Genomic DNA, 20,647 nt, shown 5'->3' on the forward strand with positions numbered 1-20,647 from the left:
CCATGGGGGGCGAGGGGGGCTGATTACTAGGCACTTACTAGCAGCCCTTCAGGTGGACAAAGGTGATCCCCTCTTCTGCTCTCTTAGCCAAGACAAGACCCATGGGCTAGAAAAGAAACCTTCTCAGCAGTGCCCAGGGAAGAATTAGAGTCTAAGAGTTATAAGCCTGGCTCTTCCCAGCAGGAGCCTCGGATGACCTTGGTGTTGGGTCGCTCCCTCTCCCTGGTGATGACCCAGATCACTGGAAGACAGCCTTTGGCAACGACTCTCTCCAGCCTCTGTGAAGCCCACCCAGCAGCTGAGCATGACCCCTACCCCACCCCAGAGAAGCTCCCAGAGGGAGCTTTGGCTGGAAGAAGAAGCCACCAGACTGGGGGTCAAGGGTGACAAGGCACTGGTGAAGGACAACGGCGCCTCAGCCTTTTCCAGGAAGGCCAGAGTCTCAGGCTGGAGGAACCACAAGATGAATGAAATGGCGGCAAGAGCCAAACTATGGAAAGAGCCCAGATGTCCATGGACAGACGGATGGATGAAGAAGAGGCGGTGTATTTACACAAGGGAATCGAACGCAGCCACCAGAAAGAATGAAACCGTGCCATCGGCAATGACCTGGATGGAACTAGAAGGCATTATGCTAAGCAAAATAAGTCAGTGGGGGGGGGGGGAGACAGATACCACATGATCTCACTCATATGTGGAATTTAAGAAACAGCACAGAGGAACATAGGGGAAGGGAAGGAAAAAGAAGATAAGATGAAAATAGAGGAGACCAGCCATAAGAGATGCAGAACTCCAGGAAACACTGAGGGTGGCTGGAGGGGAGGTGGGGGGGGATGGGGTGACTGGGGGAGGGGCATGAAGGAGGACCCGTGATGTGATGAGCGCTGGGTTTTCATGCAACTGATGAATCACTACATTCTACCCTAGTAACTGGTAACTAGTAATGCAGTACATGTTAACTAAATGGAATTTAAATAAAGAATTAAAAGAAAAAAGAATGCAGAGATGGGAAGGGAACGGCTGGGGAATGGCGCTGCGTACCCTGACGTGTCTCCCAGGGGTGTAGGGTGGACAGAGGCTGCCCCTGTCGCTGGCCACATGAGTCCCGGAAAACTAGCAGAGACAGGCAGGGCTAGCAAGACAGGTGCATGGATGGCCCCAGGGCACAGTGGCTGACGCAATGGCCCCGACGCTGTCCCTCTCAACACGTCCTTAGCCAGGCAGATGTTCTAAAGGTTTCTGCACACCACAATGCCGGGGCTGGGGGGTGGCGGGCGTGTGGCACAGAGCCGCACCTCACCGCGGCTCAGTTTCCCCAGCAGCAGAACGGGGCCAAGGGAACCCATTTCCCTGGATGCCCATGATGATTAAACGAGAGAAATGAGCCATCTAGAAAGTTCTCAGAGGGTCGTGACCCCTCTTTGTGAGTCACCACCAGCCCTGAGAGCCAGTCCCGGACGCATCTGACAACTGGCGGTACGGAAGGACACGAGCCTGTGCTTCTGTGGGCATCTCGTTATGAGAACGCTGGTTTCCTGGGTTATATTAAGATGTGGTTTTCCTGTTCAAGCCTCTGAAATCCCCTGTGGGTCCTCTGGGGTTTCAGCAGCAGGGGAAGAGAGAGGCTCTCAACAAGGAGTGGGCAGGTGAGGGAGGCTCAGCCTCCCTGCCCTTTCTGTTGCTGCCTGAACTTGGGACTCGGGGACCTTCCCACGAAGGGTCCTTCCCGGGCAGGGTTACCACCATCAGCAAATAAAAGCAGAAGAGGTCCGGGGGTGCCTGGCTGGCTCGGTACGCCGAGCGTCTGACTTGTGATTTCCGCTCAGGTCATGATCTCAGGGTCCTGGGATGGAGCCTCCAGTTGGGTTCTACACTCAGCTGGCAGTCTGCTTGAGGTTCTCTCTCTCCCTCTCCCTCTGTTCTTCTGTCCGCTCACATGCTCATGCTCTCTCCCTCTCCCTCTCTCTCTCTCAAATAAATAAATCTTAAAAAAAAAAAAAAAAAGCATGGGGCCCCTGGGTTAAGGGTCTGCCTTGGCCTCAAGTCATGATCTCAGGGTTGTGGGATCGAGCCCCGCATCGGGCTCTCTGCTCAGCAGGGAGCCTGCTTCCCCCTCTCCCTCTACTGCTCCTGTGCCTACTTGTGATCTCTGTCTGTCAAATAAATAAATAAAATCTTTAAAAAAAAACACAAATAATAAAAAATTTAAATTTTTTTTAAAACGAAAAGGAGAAAAATGAACAACATAAGAGCTCCAGATGCCCGTATATTATCTGACAACAGCCCTGACCCTCGCCGTGTGCCGGGGACAGAACTCATATGATTCCCTGCGTGTGTGTAGGTCTATATTTTGGTAACGTGGGTAGGTGTTGTTTGGCTCCAAAAATACAAACTGATTCAAGGCATCAATAAACTCCTCTTACCTCGTTGCTTGAACACACACACGCACACACGCACACGCACACACAGAGTTGTGCAGTTGAAAGGAGACCAGAAGAATGTTCCAGCAAAGCGTGATACAGGAGCAAAAGCCTGAGGCTGCAAAGGGATGGCAAAAGGAGCATTGGAAGGTCTGGCTGCTGCCTGCCCCGGGCCAGACCGTGTTCCAAGCCCGTCACCCGCATCGTCTCATCAAAGCCTCTGTCACGGGAACCCGGGCACAACCCTCTACAACATTGCAGAGGGCTGAGCTGTGAGAGCAGACGGCTCGCACACTTAGAAAATGGCAGAATCAGGAGCTGGACCCAGAGCCCTGCTCTCCTAGCCCTGCCCGACTCCTGCCTCCCCTCTCCATCACCATATCCGGGATATCATGAGCCCCGGTGGCAACCACCCCAGTCCTCTGATGTTATAGGGACCCTCCTGCCATGAGATGCCACTCTACACCAGCTGGAATGGCCAACGTAAGTGTAGCACCCCCCCCCCAGGGCGTTCTCCATCATTGCTGGTGCGAATACTATATTTTTTCTTCCGCTAACACAGCAGAAAGGATTTATGGTCCGCATGTTACATTTGGCCACAAATGAAAACTGAATTCATCCCGAATGTCACAGGTCCAGGGCAAAGGACCCAAAGGGACTGTTCTGGTAGGAGCAAGGTGGATCTCTCAAAGGTGGGCGTGGCGATCGCAGGGTGATGGGTATGCTGGGTCCTTGAGTCACATTCTAGAATGCAGGTGTGCCGTCCAGCGGTTTGTACCCACATCCCCAGCCCCTGGATCTCTCTATTTCTGCTCCTCTGGGCTCAGAAGGAAGCACAACCTAGAGGTTCACTGGAACCTCTGCCTCAGCTTTCTTCTCTTTCACAAATCAGTGCATTTTTAACAGCATTTTGGAAGACAGTTGAAATGACCCTCATCAAGTGGAACGTACCTTCCCCATAGGACCCAGCAGCGCCCCTCCCCAATAGTCTCCCGAGAGAAATAAAAACTCGTGTTCTCACAGAAACCTCAGCACAACTGTTTATGGTGATGATATTCATAATTGTCCCCAACTTCATACGGTCTAAAGGACCGGCAGTGGGTCACTAGACAAATAGTGGTATACCTTATAACAGTGATTAAAAAAAAAAAGAAAGAAAGAAAAGAAAGAAAGAAAGACACAGGGGCGCCTGGGTGGCTCAGTGGGTTAAAGCCTCTGCCTTCAGCTCAGGTCATGATCCCAGGGTCCTGGGATCGAGCACCACATCGGGCTCTCTGCTCAGCGGGGAGCCTGCTTCTCTCTCTCTCTCTCTGCCTGCCTCTCTGCCTACTTGTGATCTCTGTCTGTCAAATAAATAAATAAAATCTTAAAAAAAAAAAAAAAAAAGAAAGAAAGAAAGAAAAGAAACTCACAGGGACATCTGGGGAGAGCATCTGCCTTCAGCTCAAGTCGTGATCCTGGGTTCCTGGGATCAATCCCCACATCAGGCTCCCTGCTCAGCGGGAAGCCTGCTTCTCCGTCTCTCACTCCCCCTGCTTGTGTTCCCTCTCTCGCTGTCTCTCTCTCTCTGTCAAATAAATAAACAAAATCTAAAAAGAAAGAAAGAAAGAAACACACATCTCAAATGCGTTATGCTGTTTGGACAACATCAGATTCAAAAGCTAAACACCTGATGATCCCACCGATGGGCCATTCTGGAAAGGACAAAACTCTAGGGACACAGAAGAATTCAGCAAGTTCCACAGGGAAAGAAAGAGGATGCCTACAAAAGGGCAGGAGGAAATTTGGGGAGGCGATGGAATTATTCTATATCTTGATTGTGGAGTGGGGTGCGTGAGCGTATGGATTAGCCAAAACTCACAGACCTGTGCACTCCAGGGATTGCGTTTCACTCTCGCTAATCATATCTCACTTTTAAACACTGAAAGAAGAGGGAGGGCCGTACTCAGAAAATGAGACCCTACTGGAGATTTTTCCTGCTTGTGTCTTTCCTGAAATGCAGTGAGAAAAGGTAAGCAGATCCTAGAGTGTAAGCTCCACTTCTGAAACGGGAGACCAGAGAGCAGGGCTGCTAAGGCTGTGACCATTTACCGGTGCACGCACTAGAGGAAGAGCTTCCTTATTTTTTTTTTAAGTTTTATTTATTTGTTTGACAGAGAGAGCGATCACAAGTAGGCAAAGAGGCAGGCAGAGAGAGAGAGGAAGGGAAGCAGGCTCCCCACTGAGCAGAGAGCCCAATGCGGGGCTCGATCCCAGGACCCTGAGATCATGACCTGAGCCGAAGTCAGAGGCTTAACCCACTGAGCCACCTAGGAGCCCAAGGAAGACTTTCTAAATACAGACAGTCCCTGATTTACGTGGTTTGACTTAAAGATTTTCAACTATGCAATGGTGTGAAAGTGATATTCCTTCAGTAAAGACTGTACTTTGATTTTTGAATTTTAGTCTTTTCCCATACTGGCCATATAGGGTATGATCCTGCCATGATGTTGGGCAGTGGTCGTGAGCTGAGGCTCCCTGTCAGCCACAGGATCAGGCCATCAATATATTATTGGCTGCACAACAGTGTTAATGGATACACTGATAAACATTCCGGTTTTCTCATTCAGTACAGTACTCAATAAATTACATGAGATATTCAACATCTTATTATAAGATAGGTTTGCGTTCGATGATTTTGCCCAGTGTAGGCTAATGTAAATGTTCTGTGTATGTCTCAGGGAGGCCAAGCCAAGTCATGCTATTTGATAGTTTAGATATATTTTTTTAAGATTTTATTCATTTATTTGACAGAGAGAGAGAGAATGAGAGAGGGAACACAAGTAGGGGGAGTGGGAGAGGGAGAAGCAGGCTCCCTGCCAAACAAGGAGCCTGACATGGGGATTGATCCCAGGACCCTGGGATCATGACCCAAGTTGAAGGGAGATGCCCAACAACTGAGCCACCCAGGTGCCTGATGGTCTAGATATATTAAATGCATCTTGACTTATGACATTTTCAACTTAAGATGGGTTTATCTGGATGTAACCCTGTTGCAAGTAAACGAATATCGATGTATAACAATACATGTCACTACTCTTTTCTCTGCATCTCTGTCAGCAATAAGTGTTATCATTTTTTCATGTTTTTTATCATATTTTCTACATGTTTTATGACAGCTTGGAAATTTTAGTTCAATCTTAGAAAATATTGGAAATCGTAGATAAATTAAATACATAGCATTTCACAAATTTTCTGATATCCCCTATAATTTCTTCTACAATAAGATGATTAGCAGACACACATTCTCAGTCTTTTCTGTTGTTGTTGACACTCTCTGGGTGTCAAGTGTCAGCCATTGTTACTGAAATTCACACTCTCTGGGCTCCTGAGAACTATATTTTCATATGTTCTTTGGCTCTTGGTTTCGAGAAATACGCCTTCATGTGATTTCTCAGTTTTCTATTTACATTATTTGTCTTTTTCTTATCAATGTACAGAAATCCTTTCTATATGAAGGTACTAACACTTCACAGGCAACTAAATGATCCTTACTCATTGCTTTGTTTATAACATCTCCCCCCTACATTTGTGTTAGTTTATATATATTCAGATATTTCTGTCTTGTCATTCATGCATTCTGAGTTTCCTCTCTTAGTTTAAAAAAAAAAAAAAAAAGATGGTGGGGCACCTGGGTGGCTCAGTGGGTTGCAGCCTCTGCCTTCAGCTCAGGCCAGGATCCCAGGGTCCTGGGATCAAGCACCGCATTGGGCTCTCTGCTCAGCAGGGAGCCTGCTTCTCCCTCTCTCTCTGCCTGCCTCTCTGCCTACTTGTGATCTCTGTCTGACAAATAAATAAATAAATAAAATCTTTTGAAAAAAATTAAAAAAAAAAGAAAAGTAAAAAGCTTTCAACCCGAAGTGTAAAAATTACCTTGTAAATTCCTTCTACAATTTGTATTACTCTGAGGTGTTTGTTTGTTTGTTTGTTTTTAACAATTGTCCATCTGGAAATTCTTTTTCCTGCAGCACAGCAAATAGCTCACTCAACCACATCTCCATCAAAAGTGAGAGAAGGAAAAGTAGACTTAACCCAAGCAGGTGTCCCTTGCTAACTGGCGCCATGGCCCCGCCCTTAGGCCGCCGGTGTTGCAATCCCAGCCTGTTTTTCCGGGCTTTTTTCTCTCTGTGGTCTCGGGTTGGCCAGCGGAGAAGCACTTCCCCCTAGTGGCCACTTCAGTGATACCAAAAGCAGGATGGGTTCATTCCCTCTGGGGTCAAAACTCTCCAGCAGCATATACCCAAAGGGTTCGAATGAGGGATTCCAACAGGTGTTTGCACACACATGTTCATGGCATCATTATTCACGATGGCCAGAGGTGGAAAACAGCCTCAGTGTCCATCAACAGGGGTGGGGAACCAAAATGTGTCCATCCGCACCGTGCGATGTAATCCAGCCTGGAGAAGGAAAGGCATTCTCATCCCTGCTGCGATGTGGATGAGCCTTGAGGGCATTGGCTCAGGGAAATAAACCAGACACAAAAAGACAGAAATTGTTTGACTCCACTCATAGGAGGTACCCAGACGGCAAATTCAGGGACCCAGCAAGTCCCATTGTAGACACCGGGGGTGGGGGTGGGGGTGGGGAGTCAGAGTCGCACCTTGGGGAGATAACAAAGTTCTGGGGATGGGGACGGATGGTGGGGACGATTGCACAAAACAGTGTCACTGAGCTGTGCACTTAGAAACGGTTAGAGGGGCGCCTGGGTGGCTCAGTGGGTTAAGCCTCTGCCTTCATCTCAGGTCATGATCTCAGGGTCCTGGGATCGAGCCCCGCATCGGGCTCTATGCTCAGCGGGGAGCCTGCTTCCCTGTCTCTCTCTGCCTGCCTCTCTGCCTATTTCCGATCTCTCTCTCTGTCAAATAAATAAATAAAATCTTAAAAAAGAAAGAAAGAAAGAAATGGTTAGAATAGTAAATCTTACGTTATGGATATTTTACCACCAAGGAAAGCAGAAAAAGTGTAGTTCAGGTGGGTGAGGCTCCCTGCTTCTGCCTTCGGCACATGGATCTCCCTGGGGGAGAGCCAGGGGTACACAGTTGCACGGTCAGCCTCCAGGAGGCCACCGGGACCTCAGCAGTAGGAGGAGAGCAGTGAGGAGGGGGTCCGGCGCAGAGGGCCGGGGAAGCCCGTTCTGAGAGAGAGGATTCCCTAGTGATCGGACCACCAGAGGGAGAGCTGAGCTGGAAGCCAGGGAAGGGAAGAGTCCGAGAGAATTTAAATTCCGGCCGGGGAGCCCAGAAAAAGAGGCAGAGATAAATGGAGGTAGGGGAGAGACCAGGACAGGGAGCAGCCCCGCCCAGGGCTAAAGCCTTTTAACCCCACCCTCCCTCCCGGCACCTGCACCGCGAAGTGATGGCGTCTGGGTGGGTCTCTGGGGCGCTACCCCCTCTGAGCCATCTTGTCCCCACCTCTGCCCCCTCGTTCCCTGCATAAGCATCCCCCACCCCGATGACTCCCATCAATCACGCTTCCAATCTGGACCCCAAGGTCCTGTAGGTCTGAGCCCCCAGACTCACCTTCTAGGACTGTCCCCCTCCAGCCTCACCCCCACCACACAGGCATTCCCCCCAACACACCAAGCTCAGTCCTACCCCCTGGCCTTAGTCCCTGCAGTTCCTGGCCCATGGAATGTCCCAGATCTTCATTTACACGCCTGGATCCCTGTGGGCCTCCCCCACCCACCGCCACCCCGGGAAACGCAGCCTCCAGGTTTGCTTCCTTTCAGGGCAATTAATTACGGGTGGGTCTGTTTCCTGCCTCACAGCAGGCCTCCAGCCCTCCGGAGCCGGGGGTGGGGGGGGTGGGGGGGTGGGGGGGGTGGGGGGGTTGGGGGTGGTGGTGGTGGTGGTGGTGGTGGTGGTGGTGGTGTCTGTCCTGCTCACCACCATCCCACCCCCTCTACAAAAAGGCCCAGTATACAGTAGGGGCTCAGTAAATGCGTGTTGCATTCAACAAGGAACCAGTGGTTACAGAAGGGCTTGTGCCCGTGAATCTGTGTGCTTCCCTGTCTCCTTGTGTCCTGCATGTGTCTTGTGTTTGTATGTTTCTGTGGCGTTTGCCACCGTGTCGCTACCTCTCAGGGCGGCCCCGTTTCCAGGTACCAGCGTGATGTTACCAACCTCGGGGCTCGGAAGGATCCACTGTCCAGTATCACCGCCTCCCCCCAGGCAGCTGCAATAGTCGTAAACAACATCAAGAACATGGATAAGAGGTGCCTGGGTGGCTCCGTGGGTTAAGCTGCTGCCTTTGGCTCAGGTCATGATCTCAGGGTCCTGGGATCGAGTCCCGCATCGGGCTCTCTGCTCAGCAGGAAGCCTGCTTCCCTTCCTCTCTCTCTGCCTGCCTCTCTGCCTACTTGTGATCTCTCTCTGTCAAATAAATAAAAATCTTTAAATAAAAAAAAAAGAAGAACATGGATAAGAGAAGAAAACAAAGCAAAATAATTAGGGAGGGCTGAGTTTCTTCATTTTATTACAGTCCGCCATACACGACATAAAATCTACCATTTGAACCATTTCTAAGCATACAGTTCAGTGGCATTAAGTACACGGTGTTGGGTTTAAGGGGTTATTACTTTCATTCTTGACATGATTTATTCAACTGTAAGTTTATATAATTGAACGTTTAGGATGGCAGCATCTAACCCCCAGCGGGAGAAACTCCCCACCCTCTTACAAAAGGCTTCTCGAGCAGGAGGAGGGGTGGGGGCAGCAGCTGGCTCTCCCTTTCTGTGTCTCCCCTCTGGCCTCCCGGTGTGCACGCCCAAGTGCCCATGTGTGATTCCTCCTGTCCCCATTCAGAACGACGCCATCACACCCCTGAGCGCGAGTGTGCCCACCCTTCTCTGAGCATAAAGGAGCCTGGGTGGGCCCCATGTGCCCCCTGGGGTCTCTGCAGGTACACCACTCTGCATACCCCCACGTCTACCTGGACCCACAGGTATCCACGCACCCACCCACTGGGGGACCCATGTCTGTGCACAGGAAGCACGACTAGGAGTCGGCAAGTGCTGCCTATGAGGGCTTCTTTGAGGCGGCGGGGAAGGGGAGCAGGGAGAGAGGTGATTATTAAACATTTACCGCAACACCTTGGGGACTCATGTGTGTACCCACACACACGCTGGTGCAGGTTCCTAGGCGTCTGAGAGCTGCGACTCTGCGGATACACACGGCTGGCATGTCCCACGCATTTCTGCGCCCCCGCGGACCCTGGTGAGGCCCTGGCACCCTGTTCCTCTCCGGCAGGCAGCTCCACAGGAAGCCGCTGGGGTGGGGGTGAGAGCGCCCAGGCTCCCCGCCCCTCCCCCCTCCCCATCCCGGCCCCAGCTCTCAAGACACCTGCGCGTCTGGGGCTGAGTGCTTGGGGGAGACTCTCTGCTTCTGGAGCCCAGCCTGCGGGCGCTGTGTGCTCAGGCCCCCTGCCCGGGCGCATGGCTGGGGTCGGCAGAGACGCCAAGCAGGCGGGCTGGCAGTTGAGGAAGAGGAAGTTGGGGCAGAGTTAGGTCATCCTGCGGTTCCCCTGGGGGCCCTGACCCACCAGTGCTCCCCCTGGGCCTCCTGGAAACCTTAGCCAAGGGTCTTGGGGGCCGCAGGAGCTGGTAGCCGGGCCGGGGGCCCACAGCAGCGAGGACAAGCCTCCCTCTGGTGAGTCACCGTCACAGGGGTGTGCGGGACAGAGGGATCAACACAGAGAGTGGCGGTGGGGCTGAGCAGTGGGGGAGTCCCCAGGGCAGCAGACAGACCACCCATGGTTTCTCCCCAGCTGGTGCTCAGCCTGCTCCCTGAGTGGACGGGCAAGGCTGTTTGACCGGGGGATTGGTTTACAGGGGTCTGCGCGCCCCCAGAGGTCACCCCAGGGGGCTGGGGTCCGTGACACGTGCAGCCCACAAGACAGGAAGAGGGGGCCCCTTGTAGCCAAAGCCTCCATGGGGGATCCTGCCAGGGGGCAAATGGGGGTGTTCGCTGTGCAGAGTCCCCAGGCACACTTCCTAACCTGGATCCCTGGGGCTCCCCCCAGCCCCGGGCCCCCTGAAGCAGAATCTGTAGATTGGGGCTTAGGTGTCTGACTTTCACAACAAACACTGTCTGCTAAGGTTTCTGTCTGAGAGCCAGTCCTGAGGAGGGCGGCCCCCCCAATCCTCCAAGGTCAGTTGAGGATGAGGGGGACCCTCCTCCAGGCAGCCCTCCAAGTCAAGCTCTGGCTGCGAGAAGGCGCCCCCTGGCTCCCACTGAGGCCCACCTTGGGGAGCCTCACACCCGCCCCCCTGGGGTGGTGTGGAGCAGCCGGAAGGCTTCGGTCTGAGCAGGGCACACCCAGACTTGCTTCCGGCCCCGCCCCAGGGCCACACAACTAGTGGGAGGCTTTGTTTTTTCTTTGGGTTTTTGTTTTGTTTTGTTTTTGTTTTTGTTTTTAAGATTTTATTTATTTATTTGACAGACAGAGATCACAAGTAGGCAGAGAGGCAGGCAGAAAGAGAGGAAGGGAGGCAGGCTCCCTGCTGAGCAGAGAGCCGGATGCGGGGCTTGATCCCAGGATCCTGGGACCATGACCTGAGCCGAAGGCAGAGGCTTAACCCACTGAGCCACCCAGGCGCACCTAGTGGGAGGCTTTGTGCATCTAAGGGTCTGGCAGGCCCCAGGAGCAGCCTGGAGGGAGAGAACTGGGAGAGTGGAGCTGGTGAGTCAGGCTGGGGGCATACTGGGGGCATATGGGGAAAGCCTTGAATGCCACACTCAGGGGGCTGATTCTCCAGAGTGTTCAGCTGGCCCAATCACCTGCAGTTCTGCAGAAGGGCCCTGCCGATCAAGTGCAGCCCAGGGAGAGCTGCCCCCACTCTCCGCCATCTGTGGGTTTTCTAGCCTCAGCTAGGAGTCCCTCTGGGAGGGCTTCCTGGAAGAAGCAGACTTTTCATGGGAATGTCAGTTGCACACACATTGGTGTGTCTCCTCTGGGCAGTGCTCCCCATGTAGCCTCAGGCCCTCAGCACCTGATGCATGGCTGGACACGGGCTGGTGCTCGTGCTGGGGATGACGGCATGGCTGTGTCGGCCAGGAGTGGGTTCAGATCCTGGCTCCCCTCGCTCCGAGTGGCCACAGGCGAGGGACTTCACTACTCTGGTCCTGTTTGCTCCTCTGTGAAAGGGTTGTCTCGGGCCTTGCACGTGAAATCTGAACACAGAGCCCAGCCCACCCCAGGAGCTCGGAAAATACGGTCAGCCTGCCCAGTCCCGGTAGCCTGTCCCCTTGCTTCAGCTGCCATAGAAGGCTTGCAGATAACCCTTCGGGAAGGGTCGCAGAAGACAGAAGAGTGACAGCCTTCTCCTCCAAGGCGATGGTGGTGGGCCAGGATGCGAGGAAGGAGAAGGCCTTGGTCCTCTCACCAGGGACAGCAGCTTGGGGCTGGGAGGTCACAGAAAGGATTTGGGGAGCGGAGGAGGGCGTCAGCAGGGAACAAAGGCAGAATTTCTCAGCACCGGGAGTGAGGCTGCAGTAGAGAGGATCGGCCACCAGGGGGCAGCGCTGGCACGGCCAGGCGCGGACCTGCACGGGGACGCCCGCCCACCCGACCTCACACCCAGCCCAGACCCCCAACTCACAGGCTCACAACCCCACAGACACACAGAAACCCAGGCAGGAACCCGAACCCCTCACAGATATGGGACACAGATCCCCCCACGTCCCGGGTGAGCCGTGTAGATCCAACCCCGCGATGCCAACGGGCATTCAGGTGTATATATATACATATACATACATATTTAATGCCCATTTAACAAGACTCAGCTGGAAAAGGGAAGGAAATCCTGCCATTTGCGACAACTTGGATGGACTTGGAGGGCGTTCTGCTACGTGCAATGAGTCAGACAGAGAAAGACAAATATGTATGATCCCACTTGTAGTGTGGAATCTACAAACAGCACCCAGAGTCATGGATAAAGAGATCAGATTTGTGGTTTCCAGGGGCAGGGGGTCAGGGAGGAGAAGACTGGAGGAAGAGGATCAAAAGGGACAAACGTCCAGTTGGGAGATAAATAAGTCCTGGGGATGTAACCGACGGCGTGGTGGCTAGCGTTGGCACGGCTGTGTGGTATAGGGGAGAAGTTGCTAGGAGAATAGATCCCAAGAGTTCTTATCACAAGGGGGAAAAAAGATGTTTTTTTTCTTTTTGGGGGATGAATCTTTTTTTCCGTATTTGTAAGAGGTGATGGGTGTTAAGTAAACTTGTGGTGATCGTTTCACGGCACCGTTTAGTGAGATCGTGCTGTATGCCTTAAATTTACATACTGCCGTGTGTTCATTATATCTCAATAAAACTGGTGGGGGGGCACCTAGATGTTCATATTCACCTCCACATAGGCAAGTTCGCACTCAAGATTTGCTCTCAAACACACCCTCGCAGACATGAAAATACATACTCTATGTGCACACCCACAAACCCAAAAAAATCACAGACGATGGCACACACACACACACACACACACACACACACACTCGGACATTCAGGTACGCACAGGTTCACCTCAGGACCCAGTCTAGACTTGCTTTCTGAGGACCCCAGTGTCACCACCACTCACACTGCCATCTTTAGCTCCTCCTGGGAATGTCTTGTCCAGCCAGGGTGAGAGACTTATGGGTCAAGGAAGGGGTTGGGGGTTGTACTAAGGGCTTGGCCTCCCCCCAGTCTGGAGTCCCTGGGCCCCCAACCCAAAACCCCAGCCCCCCTGCCCTAGCCCCAAGCTCCCATCAGCTGATGCCTCTGGCAGCCCCTGGCAGGAGTCTCCGCCCCTCCTGCTGGCAGACCCATCTTGGCAGGGATTCCCAGGCAAGCTCCGGCTTCCTCCCCTTGCTGTTCACCCACACTCTCGTGCGCGGGGGCCCCCATGGCTAACTCGGGGCTCAACCACTCCTGGCCAGCCCTCTCCAAGCTGTGGCTGAAGCGGTGGGCCTTCAAGAGAGGTAAGGGGGCGGGCAGTGACCAGCAGGCAGGGCTCCCTGGACAGCCTGGAGCCTTTTCTTGGCCCGGGACGCACACTCGGCCTGATCCAGCCCCAAGTTCCATGACCCCTAGCTCCCCCAACACCCACAGAACATCACAGACTTCTGTGGTCCCTCTTATTTCAGAGATTCTCCCCAGGCTCAGCCAGAACCTTGTCTCGGGAAGAAAATTTGTGTAAAGAGAATCCACCCCAGAACTCCATCTGGGTAGCCCAGTGACTTCCCGGGGGTTCCTGATGCTGTTTGCTCCAGAATGGCTGCAGGACGGAGGCTCACGGAGTTTGGAGACTCCCAGGGGTTCTGGTAGATGCCTCCCTTGAACACACAGACATTGTCTGGTGGCAACCCCCTCCCAAGTCCTAGGGCCTCAGTTTACCTCTGTGGGGGTAAGAGGCCCTCATAGTACATCCCCCCCAAGGTGTGGGTGAATTGCTTTGGCAAATAGACGCTTCTCCTTAAATCTCGAGGCAAGAAGATAGCCAGACAGTGTCCTGGGCCACAGGGCGTGGAGCCTCCTGGACATTCTTGTCCCTCTGTGCCTCCCACCTTTGCACAACCCTCCCCCACCCCAGTCAGGCCCGCCCACTGCTCAGCCTCAACAGGTCCTAGCCACTGCCACCTGCATGAGTCAAGTACTGGTCCAGGGTGGCGGTGGGTGCCCGTGAAGGAGGGAGACCAGCGAGAAGATTCCTTAGCTCATTCTTCCCGCAGACTCCGTTTGAGGGCCAAATGGGTAGCAGGCACCCTGCTTGAGTCAGGAAGGAGGTGGGAGTATCAGAGGCCCTGGAGGCTGGGTTGGGAAGAGAGAGGGCGGTGTGGAGCTCGAGATGCAACAGTAGTGAGAATGATGAACCCTCGTGATGTTCAGAGAGGTTGAGTGACTTGCTCGAGGTCCCACAGCAAGCACATGCTGGAGGAACCAGGATTGAAGAACAGTTCTATTCCAAGGCCACCTTTGTGGTGTGTTCTGGCCAGCAAACAAAGCTGCCAGTGCGGGCAACTGGAGGGCCTGGGGAGGGTTTATAAATCCACCAGTGATGGCAATACCAGAGAACGAGCTCATCAACCAAGGACCACCAAAGGGCTTATCTTATGAAGTTCCAGCCCATCTTCCAGCCCAGGCAGACTGAGACTGATTCACAGGCTGACAAGTAGGGGAGTGAGCTAGGGAACCAGCAGTGATTCCTACACCCTTTTATGGCTGGTGCTACAGGGGCTGATGGTGGAAGAGGCTGCCTGGGACCTAAATCCAGGCTTCTTAGCGTGAAGCATGGTGCTGAGGAGCAGAGTCTTTCCTGACAACGTCCTTCCAATCTTTAGCCCTCGGGGGTGGGGAGACAGATAGGCAGGGGCTTTTTGTATGCCACTTAAGCTCTGCAACTGGCCATCTGGGCACCTAATGGGACTTCCTGGGAAAATGACGGGATTGGATTCGAGGAAGCAAACAAGGCTAAGGAAAGGATGGTTGGGACCTACAGGGAGGTTTCCCCACTGAATGTGTAAGGAACGCATTTTGTGTCTTAACTCGGTTTCCTTCTTGCCTATCTTCTCTGACTCTCTTCTACCTCCCTTCCATCTACATGTCTTCCCCTCATCCCCTCAGAATGCCGTCTCCTGAGGTTAATGCCTCACTGCCTCTAAACACAGCCACACCACCTATCCCAACTACCCATCCATCCATCAACACATGCATCCATCCATCCATCCATCCACCCATTCCTCCATCCATCCAACCATCCACCCATCTAACCATTCATCCTTCTAACCGTCTATGCATCCATCCATCCATCCAAATAGCCAGCCAGCCAAGCATCCATCCATCCAGTCATCCCAGCGTCCATCCATCCATTTATATAAGCATCTGCCCATCTAACTATCTCTCCAGCCAACCATCCACCCATTCATTCATCCAACCATCCAGCCAGACAACTATCCATTCATCCAGCCAGCCAGCTAATTAGCCAACTACCTAATCATCCATCCATCTATCCATCTGTCCAGCAATTTAATCTCTTGCTCATCCAATCACCCACTCATCCATGCATCCATCCAATCATTTATTCACCCACCTGTCCAGTCATCAGCTTACCACAAGATAGCCTGGTGGTCATAAACCCCTGCTTTCGAGTTGGAAACCCCTGGGTTCACAACCCAAATCTTCCTCTTACCAATATGGTGTGACCTTGGGCAAGTCTCTAAGCCTCAGTTTCTTCTTTTGTCAAGTGGGGATGTGGGGGTTGTTTTAAGGTTAGAACAATGCAAAGTGTATGGCAGATTAAACAGAAGGCAAGGAATAAAGGAAATGATCAATACACCTAAGATTTTACTACTTGGGGCTTGGAGATGTTAAAGTGGGACAGACACAGTATTTTCCCTCATAGACTGCATGGTCTGGAACAGGGGTCAAAAAACTTTTTCCTGAAAAGAGCCAGACAATAAATATTTTCAGCTTTGTGGGTCACCTACTCTGATGCAATTACTGAATTCTGCTGTTATAGCATGAAATCCGCCATAGATCGTGCATACACAAATGGGCATGACTTCTGCTAATAAGGCCTTATTTATAAAATCAGATGTTGAGCCAGATTTGGCCCATGGGGCTCCTGGTCTAGAAGGGAACAAGTAAACCAATCACAGTGCAACACGGTGGTTAAAATTGTGGTTGATGATCGTTTGTGTGGGGAAGACCCCAACAAGAATTGTGGTTGTGTAGGGAGAGAAATAGCGAGAGCTGAATTTCAGACGGTGACAGAGGAAAGAAGAGAGGATGGATGGAGGAATGTCCGGGAAGTCACACGGGCAGGGCTTGGTGTCCTGAGGGGTAGTGAGCAGGTAAGACTGGTCTCCAGGTTTCTGGCCAGGTCACTGGGAAGAAAGTGCATTCACAACAGCTATAGGGACACAGTAGGAGGAGAGAAAAGAAATTTGATCCTCACAGCTTGAGGTTGGGGTATGGGTGGGAATACTAGGCAGCAAGACCAGAGGCCACTGGAAATAATGCCTGGGGGTGGGGGAGAGAATCTTCAACCAAAACCAGAGCTCACTGTGCAACATCAGAGCCAGAGCTTGATCTGTGAGCAGCATCGGGGTTCAACCTGTGGCATTAGGATAGGAACTCGGTCTATGACACCAGGATCAGGACCAGTCTCTGATGTTAGGATTGGGGCTTAGTCCACGACACCAGGATGGGGCTCAGTCTATGATATTGGAATTGGAGCTCAGTCTATGACATCAAGACGGGGCTCAGTCTCTGATATTGGAATTGGAGCTCCATCCACCACACCAGAATAGGGCTCAGTCTGGGACTGGCGCTCAGTCCATGACATCAAGATGGGGCCCAGTCTCTGATATTGGGATCGGAGCTCAGCCTATGACCCCAAGACGGGACTCAGTCTTTGGTATTGGGATCAGAGCTTAGTCTCTGATAATGGGATTGGAGCTCTCAGTCCATGACCCCAGGATGGGGCTCCGTCTATGACACCTGGATCAAAGTTCAGTCTATGACCCTGGGCATCAGAGCTTATAGTCTGTGACACAAAGATTGGGTCAGCATGAGATGCCCGGATGAGAGTTGAGAGCATCATCAAAGTCAAGTCCAGCCAGTTCTTGGGTCGGAAACTTCCACAGAAAGAGTAAATTCATCCTTGGTCTTTCACTTTCAGCCTGCAGATCCCAAACCCCCAGGGTTTGCAGATTCAAGGTCTGAGGTTCTGCCTGTGGTCTCCACAAGCTGTCGAGGCCTCAAGCCTCCATGAGACCCCCTGCCCAGTGAAGAAGGCAGACCCTTCGGTCTTTCCTGAGACCCCCCGGCGTGCTTGGCCAAGGGATGGGACTGACCCTCAGACCAGTTCCTCCTCCTCCTCCAGGCTCGCCTCAGCCTCCTGGACCCACCCCCACATCTGGTTTTTCTCCTGCACGGCCTGCTTGTTTGGTCCGGACATTTCTCTGAGTCATAGATGCCGCCTTGGCTTCAGGGTGGGGAAGGGGGGGGATACAAGTCTTAAATGAGGTAGTGCAGAGCAGAGTCCCTCCGTCAGCCTGGGCGGGGAGCTGGGAGAGCGGGGATGGTGGAAGCCATGGCGTTCTCACACACGGTGGCAGGCCCAGACATCGTCTACCCTGAAAGAAACGGAGCTGAAGGCCATAAGCACCCACCCAATCAAAATTCAGCAAGGAGCCCCGGCGATATTTGGAGGCAACAATTCCATTGAGCTCAAATTCACATATCCTAGGATTCATCCGTTTAATGGGTACAAGTCAATGACTTCCAGTACATTCAGTGTTACGCAACCATCACCACAAAGCATTTTATTTTTTTTTAAAGATTTTATTTATTTATTTGACAGAGAGAGAGATCACAAATAGGCAGAAAGACAGACAGAGAGAGAGATGAGGAGAAGCAGGCTCCCTGCTGAGCAGAGAGCCCTATGCGGGACTCGATCCCAGGCCCCTGGGATCATGACCTGAGCCGAAGGCAGAGGCTTAACCCACTGAGCCACCCAGGCGCCCCCACAAAGCATTTTAGAACATCCTCATCACCCCAGTAGAAATCCGTATCTTCCAGCTGTCCCTCCACCCCCAAAATTCCCCCCATAGCCTCAGGCAACCACGAATCTGCTTCCTCTGTCTATAGATTCACCTACCCCAGACAGTCTATATAGAGGGACTCGCACAGCATGTGGTCTTGTCAGCTGGCGTCTTGACTTACAATGTTTTCAAGGTTGACCCCCCACCGTGTAGCAGGTGACAGAACTTTGTTTTCGTGGCTGAATACTGTTCCACTGTAGGTCTCCACCACATCTTGTGTGTGTCTCTCTCTATTCGTCCTTTGGTGGATATCTGGGTTTTTTCCACCTTGACCTTCTGACTATTATAAATAATGCTGCTCATAAGCTTTGGGGAAGACATACATTTTTTTAAAGATTTTATTTATTTATTAGACACAGAGCGAGAGACCACAAGTAGGCAAAGACGCAGGCAGAGAGAGAGGGGGGAAGCAGGTCCCCTGCTGAGCAGAGAGCCCGATGCGGGGCTCGATTCCAGGACCTGAGATCATGACCTGAGCCAAAGGCAGAGGCTTAACCCACTGAGCCACCCAGGGACCCCAAGACATACATTTTTATTTCCTGGGGGATATGCCTAGGTGTGGGATGGCTGGGTCACGTGAGAGCTCTATGATTTTCTCTTTTAAGGGACTGCCACATAGTTTTCCGGTGTCCCAGTGCTTTTGCACACCTGCATGTGCCCACCTAATCCCTTGGCACTCATCTATTCATGAAGCGTGTTTATTTCTGCCTTGGCCATCTTCTGATGTCCTGGTTCAGAGGCCCTGGCAATTTTGTATTCATAAGAAGGCTCCTCCGGATTGTGTATGTTTCAGGGGCCCAGAACTTGGAGCGGTGTTTGCAGGTCCGTAGCCAGGAGGAGAGGGGGTGTGAGCGGGTGCAGACAGCCCTGTTGGGATAAAGGGACACCATTGACCTTCCCCTCTGCCAGACCCTTTGGAGAATGAAAGGGGGTGTTGCTCATAATCACCCTGGCTCAGCGTTAAGTAGGACTGTCCCCAGCAAACCAGACCATGGGGTCACCCAGCCACAGGGGACCCAAGCTAGCTAAAAAAGCACCTGATGTCCCACTCCCCCACCCCATCTCAGCCTCACCTGAAGCCACCACTGCGCCTGTTAAGAACTCGCTGGTCTGGTCCGTCCCTCCATGCACCCCTCCACTGGTCTCCCCTCTCCTCCGCCACTACTCACCTCCCCAGGCCTCTCCTCCAGGCGCCCTCCTGCCACCTCCCTGGTTTCAGCAGAGCCTGGGATGTCTTGAGCGGGGATGCAGGAGTGAAGGGAGTCCAGATGGCAAGACAATGCTGTGAAATGAAGTGCCTGTGAGAGAGGCACTGTAGGTGGGGAGCGGACAGAGATTTCTGGAAGAAATAGAGTGAGGTCTTGAGGCAGGCAGCCTCCGGGCAGGAATGGAGGGGGGGAGTCTCATGCAACAGTCCTGCGGGAGCAGGCACAAGGCACAGAAGGAATACCCTGGGGGACTTTGGTGACTGGGCCAAGAGTCTAGGTGTTCTTCCTGCAGGCAAGGAGGAACCTCTGCAGGGATTTGAATAGGGTGAATCGCTCTCACTGAGCTGTAAGAGGCAGCGGGGCAGAAAAGGGGGTACCCACTCCTCCCACAGCAGGAGGCTCAGTCCGAGACTTGATATCTCCTGACCTAGACAGCAAGAAAGATGGGCAAGACTGGCCAGGGGCCACACATGCTGAGCCCCTTCGCCCTCCGCAAAGCTCTGAAAGGCATCGTCACATCCACCTTCCTGGTGAGGAAACAGCCTCAAGCTGCCTTCCACAAGGGGTGGGCAACCATTAGCAACAGGTCCAGACAAGGACACAGTCTGCTTGACCCTAAAGCCCTGGTTTTCTCCTCTATCCCAGGGCACCAAGAGGTCCCTGAAACTCCAAATACAGCATCAGGGCAGAAGTAGCCAGAAGTCCCACCATTAGAGACCCTACAAATGTGGACGCTGGGTGCTTGAATTTGATCTCAAGGACTCACTCTATTGAATGAGGGCTTTTCTTGGCCAGAGCAGCATAGCCAACCAGCGTCATCTCAAGAGCCCCCTCTGACTAACTGGAGATAGCTGCTGAGATGCTGTCCCTGGTGGGGGGTGGGGACAATTTAAGGGGGTGACGGATCCGCAGGAAAGAGCCTCATGATTGAACACAACTGTCTGCCACAGGCACAGGACAAGGAGGTGATGGCATGTAGGCTGGCTTAAAAGTCATCAAGACCATCTTCCTCCACCAACCCATCTTATAGATGAGAAGACCGAGCCCCAGCGGAGCAGCAGCAGATACGAAACTCAGATGCCTGCTCCTCAGCCCTTCCGCCTTGGCCCTGACACCTGGTCCCTCCTTTCTCCACAGGGTCTGAGCCCAAGCCATGCGTCCAGCCCTTTGACCCTGAGGCTGCAGCCTCGGCCACCGAGAGCAGAGGCGGAGCCTGGAGGCCTGAGCACCCGGACTTCCCCGGCATGGAGGATACACAGGCAGGTATCCGATGGCGGAGACAGGCCGGAGCAGATGACGCCGGTGGCAGCAAGTACATTGAGACACACAGGCACTCAACCAGGCACCTTACGTGCATTTTTTTTTTTTCAGAGAACTGTCGTTAAAACTTGGCTGAGTG

General features: G+C 52.7%; 1 protein-coding gene across 4 annotated transcripts in view; it reads left to right on the forward strand.

Moving 5' to 3' along the window:
- The first annotated feature begins 9,655 nt into the window (after positions 1-9,655).
- Positions 9,656-20,647, forward strand: part of ARHGEF18 (Rho/Rac guanine nucleotide exchange factor 18) — an 81,042-nt gene continuing 70,050 nt past the window's right edge. Inside the window, exons 1-2 of one of the 4 annotated variants that reach the window (XM_045084559.1) lie at positions 9,656-9,673; positions 20,386-20,507. In XM_045084559.1, the coding sequence (XP_044940494.1) occupies positions 20,493-20,507 (15 nt within the window). In that variant the 5' untranslated portion in view covers positions 9,656-9,673; positions 20,386-20,492. Of the gene's footprint in view, positions 9,674-9,794; positions 10,106-10,999; positions 11,139-20,385; positions 20,512-20,647 lie in introns of those variants that run through there. The other 3 variants (XM_013045268.2, XM_013045269.2, XM_045084563.1) reach the window with 3 other exon arrangements.

This window comes from Mustela putorius, unplaced genomic scaffold, assembly GCF_011764305.1.
Source record: "Mustela putorius furo isolate JIRA1106 unplaced genomic scaffold, ASM1176430v1.1 tig00000095_pilon_pilon_pilon, whole genome shotgun sequence".
Taxonomy (NCBI): domain Eukaryota; kingdom Metazoa; phylum Chordata; class Mammalia; order Carnivora; family Mustelidae; genus Mustela; species Mustela putorius.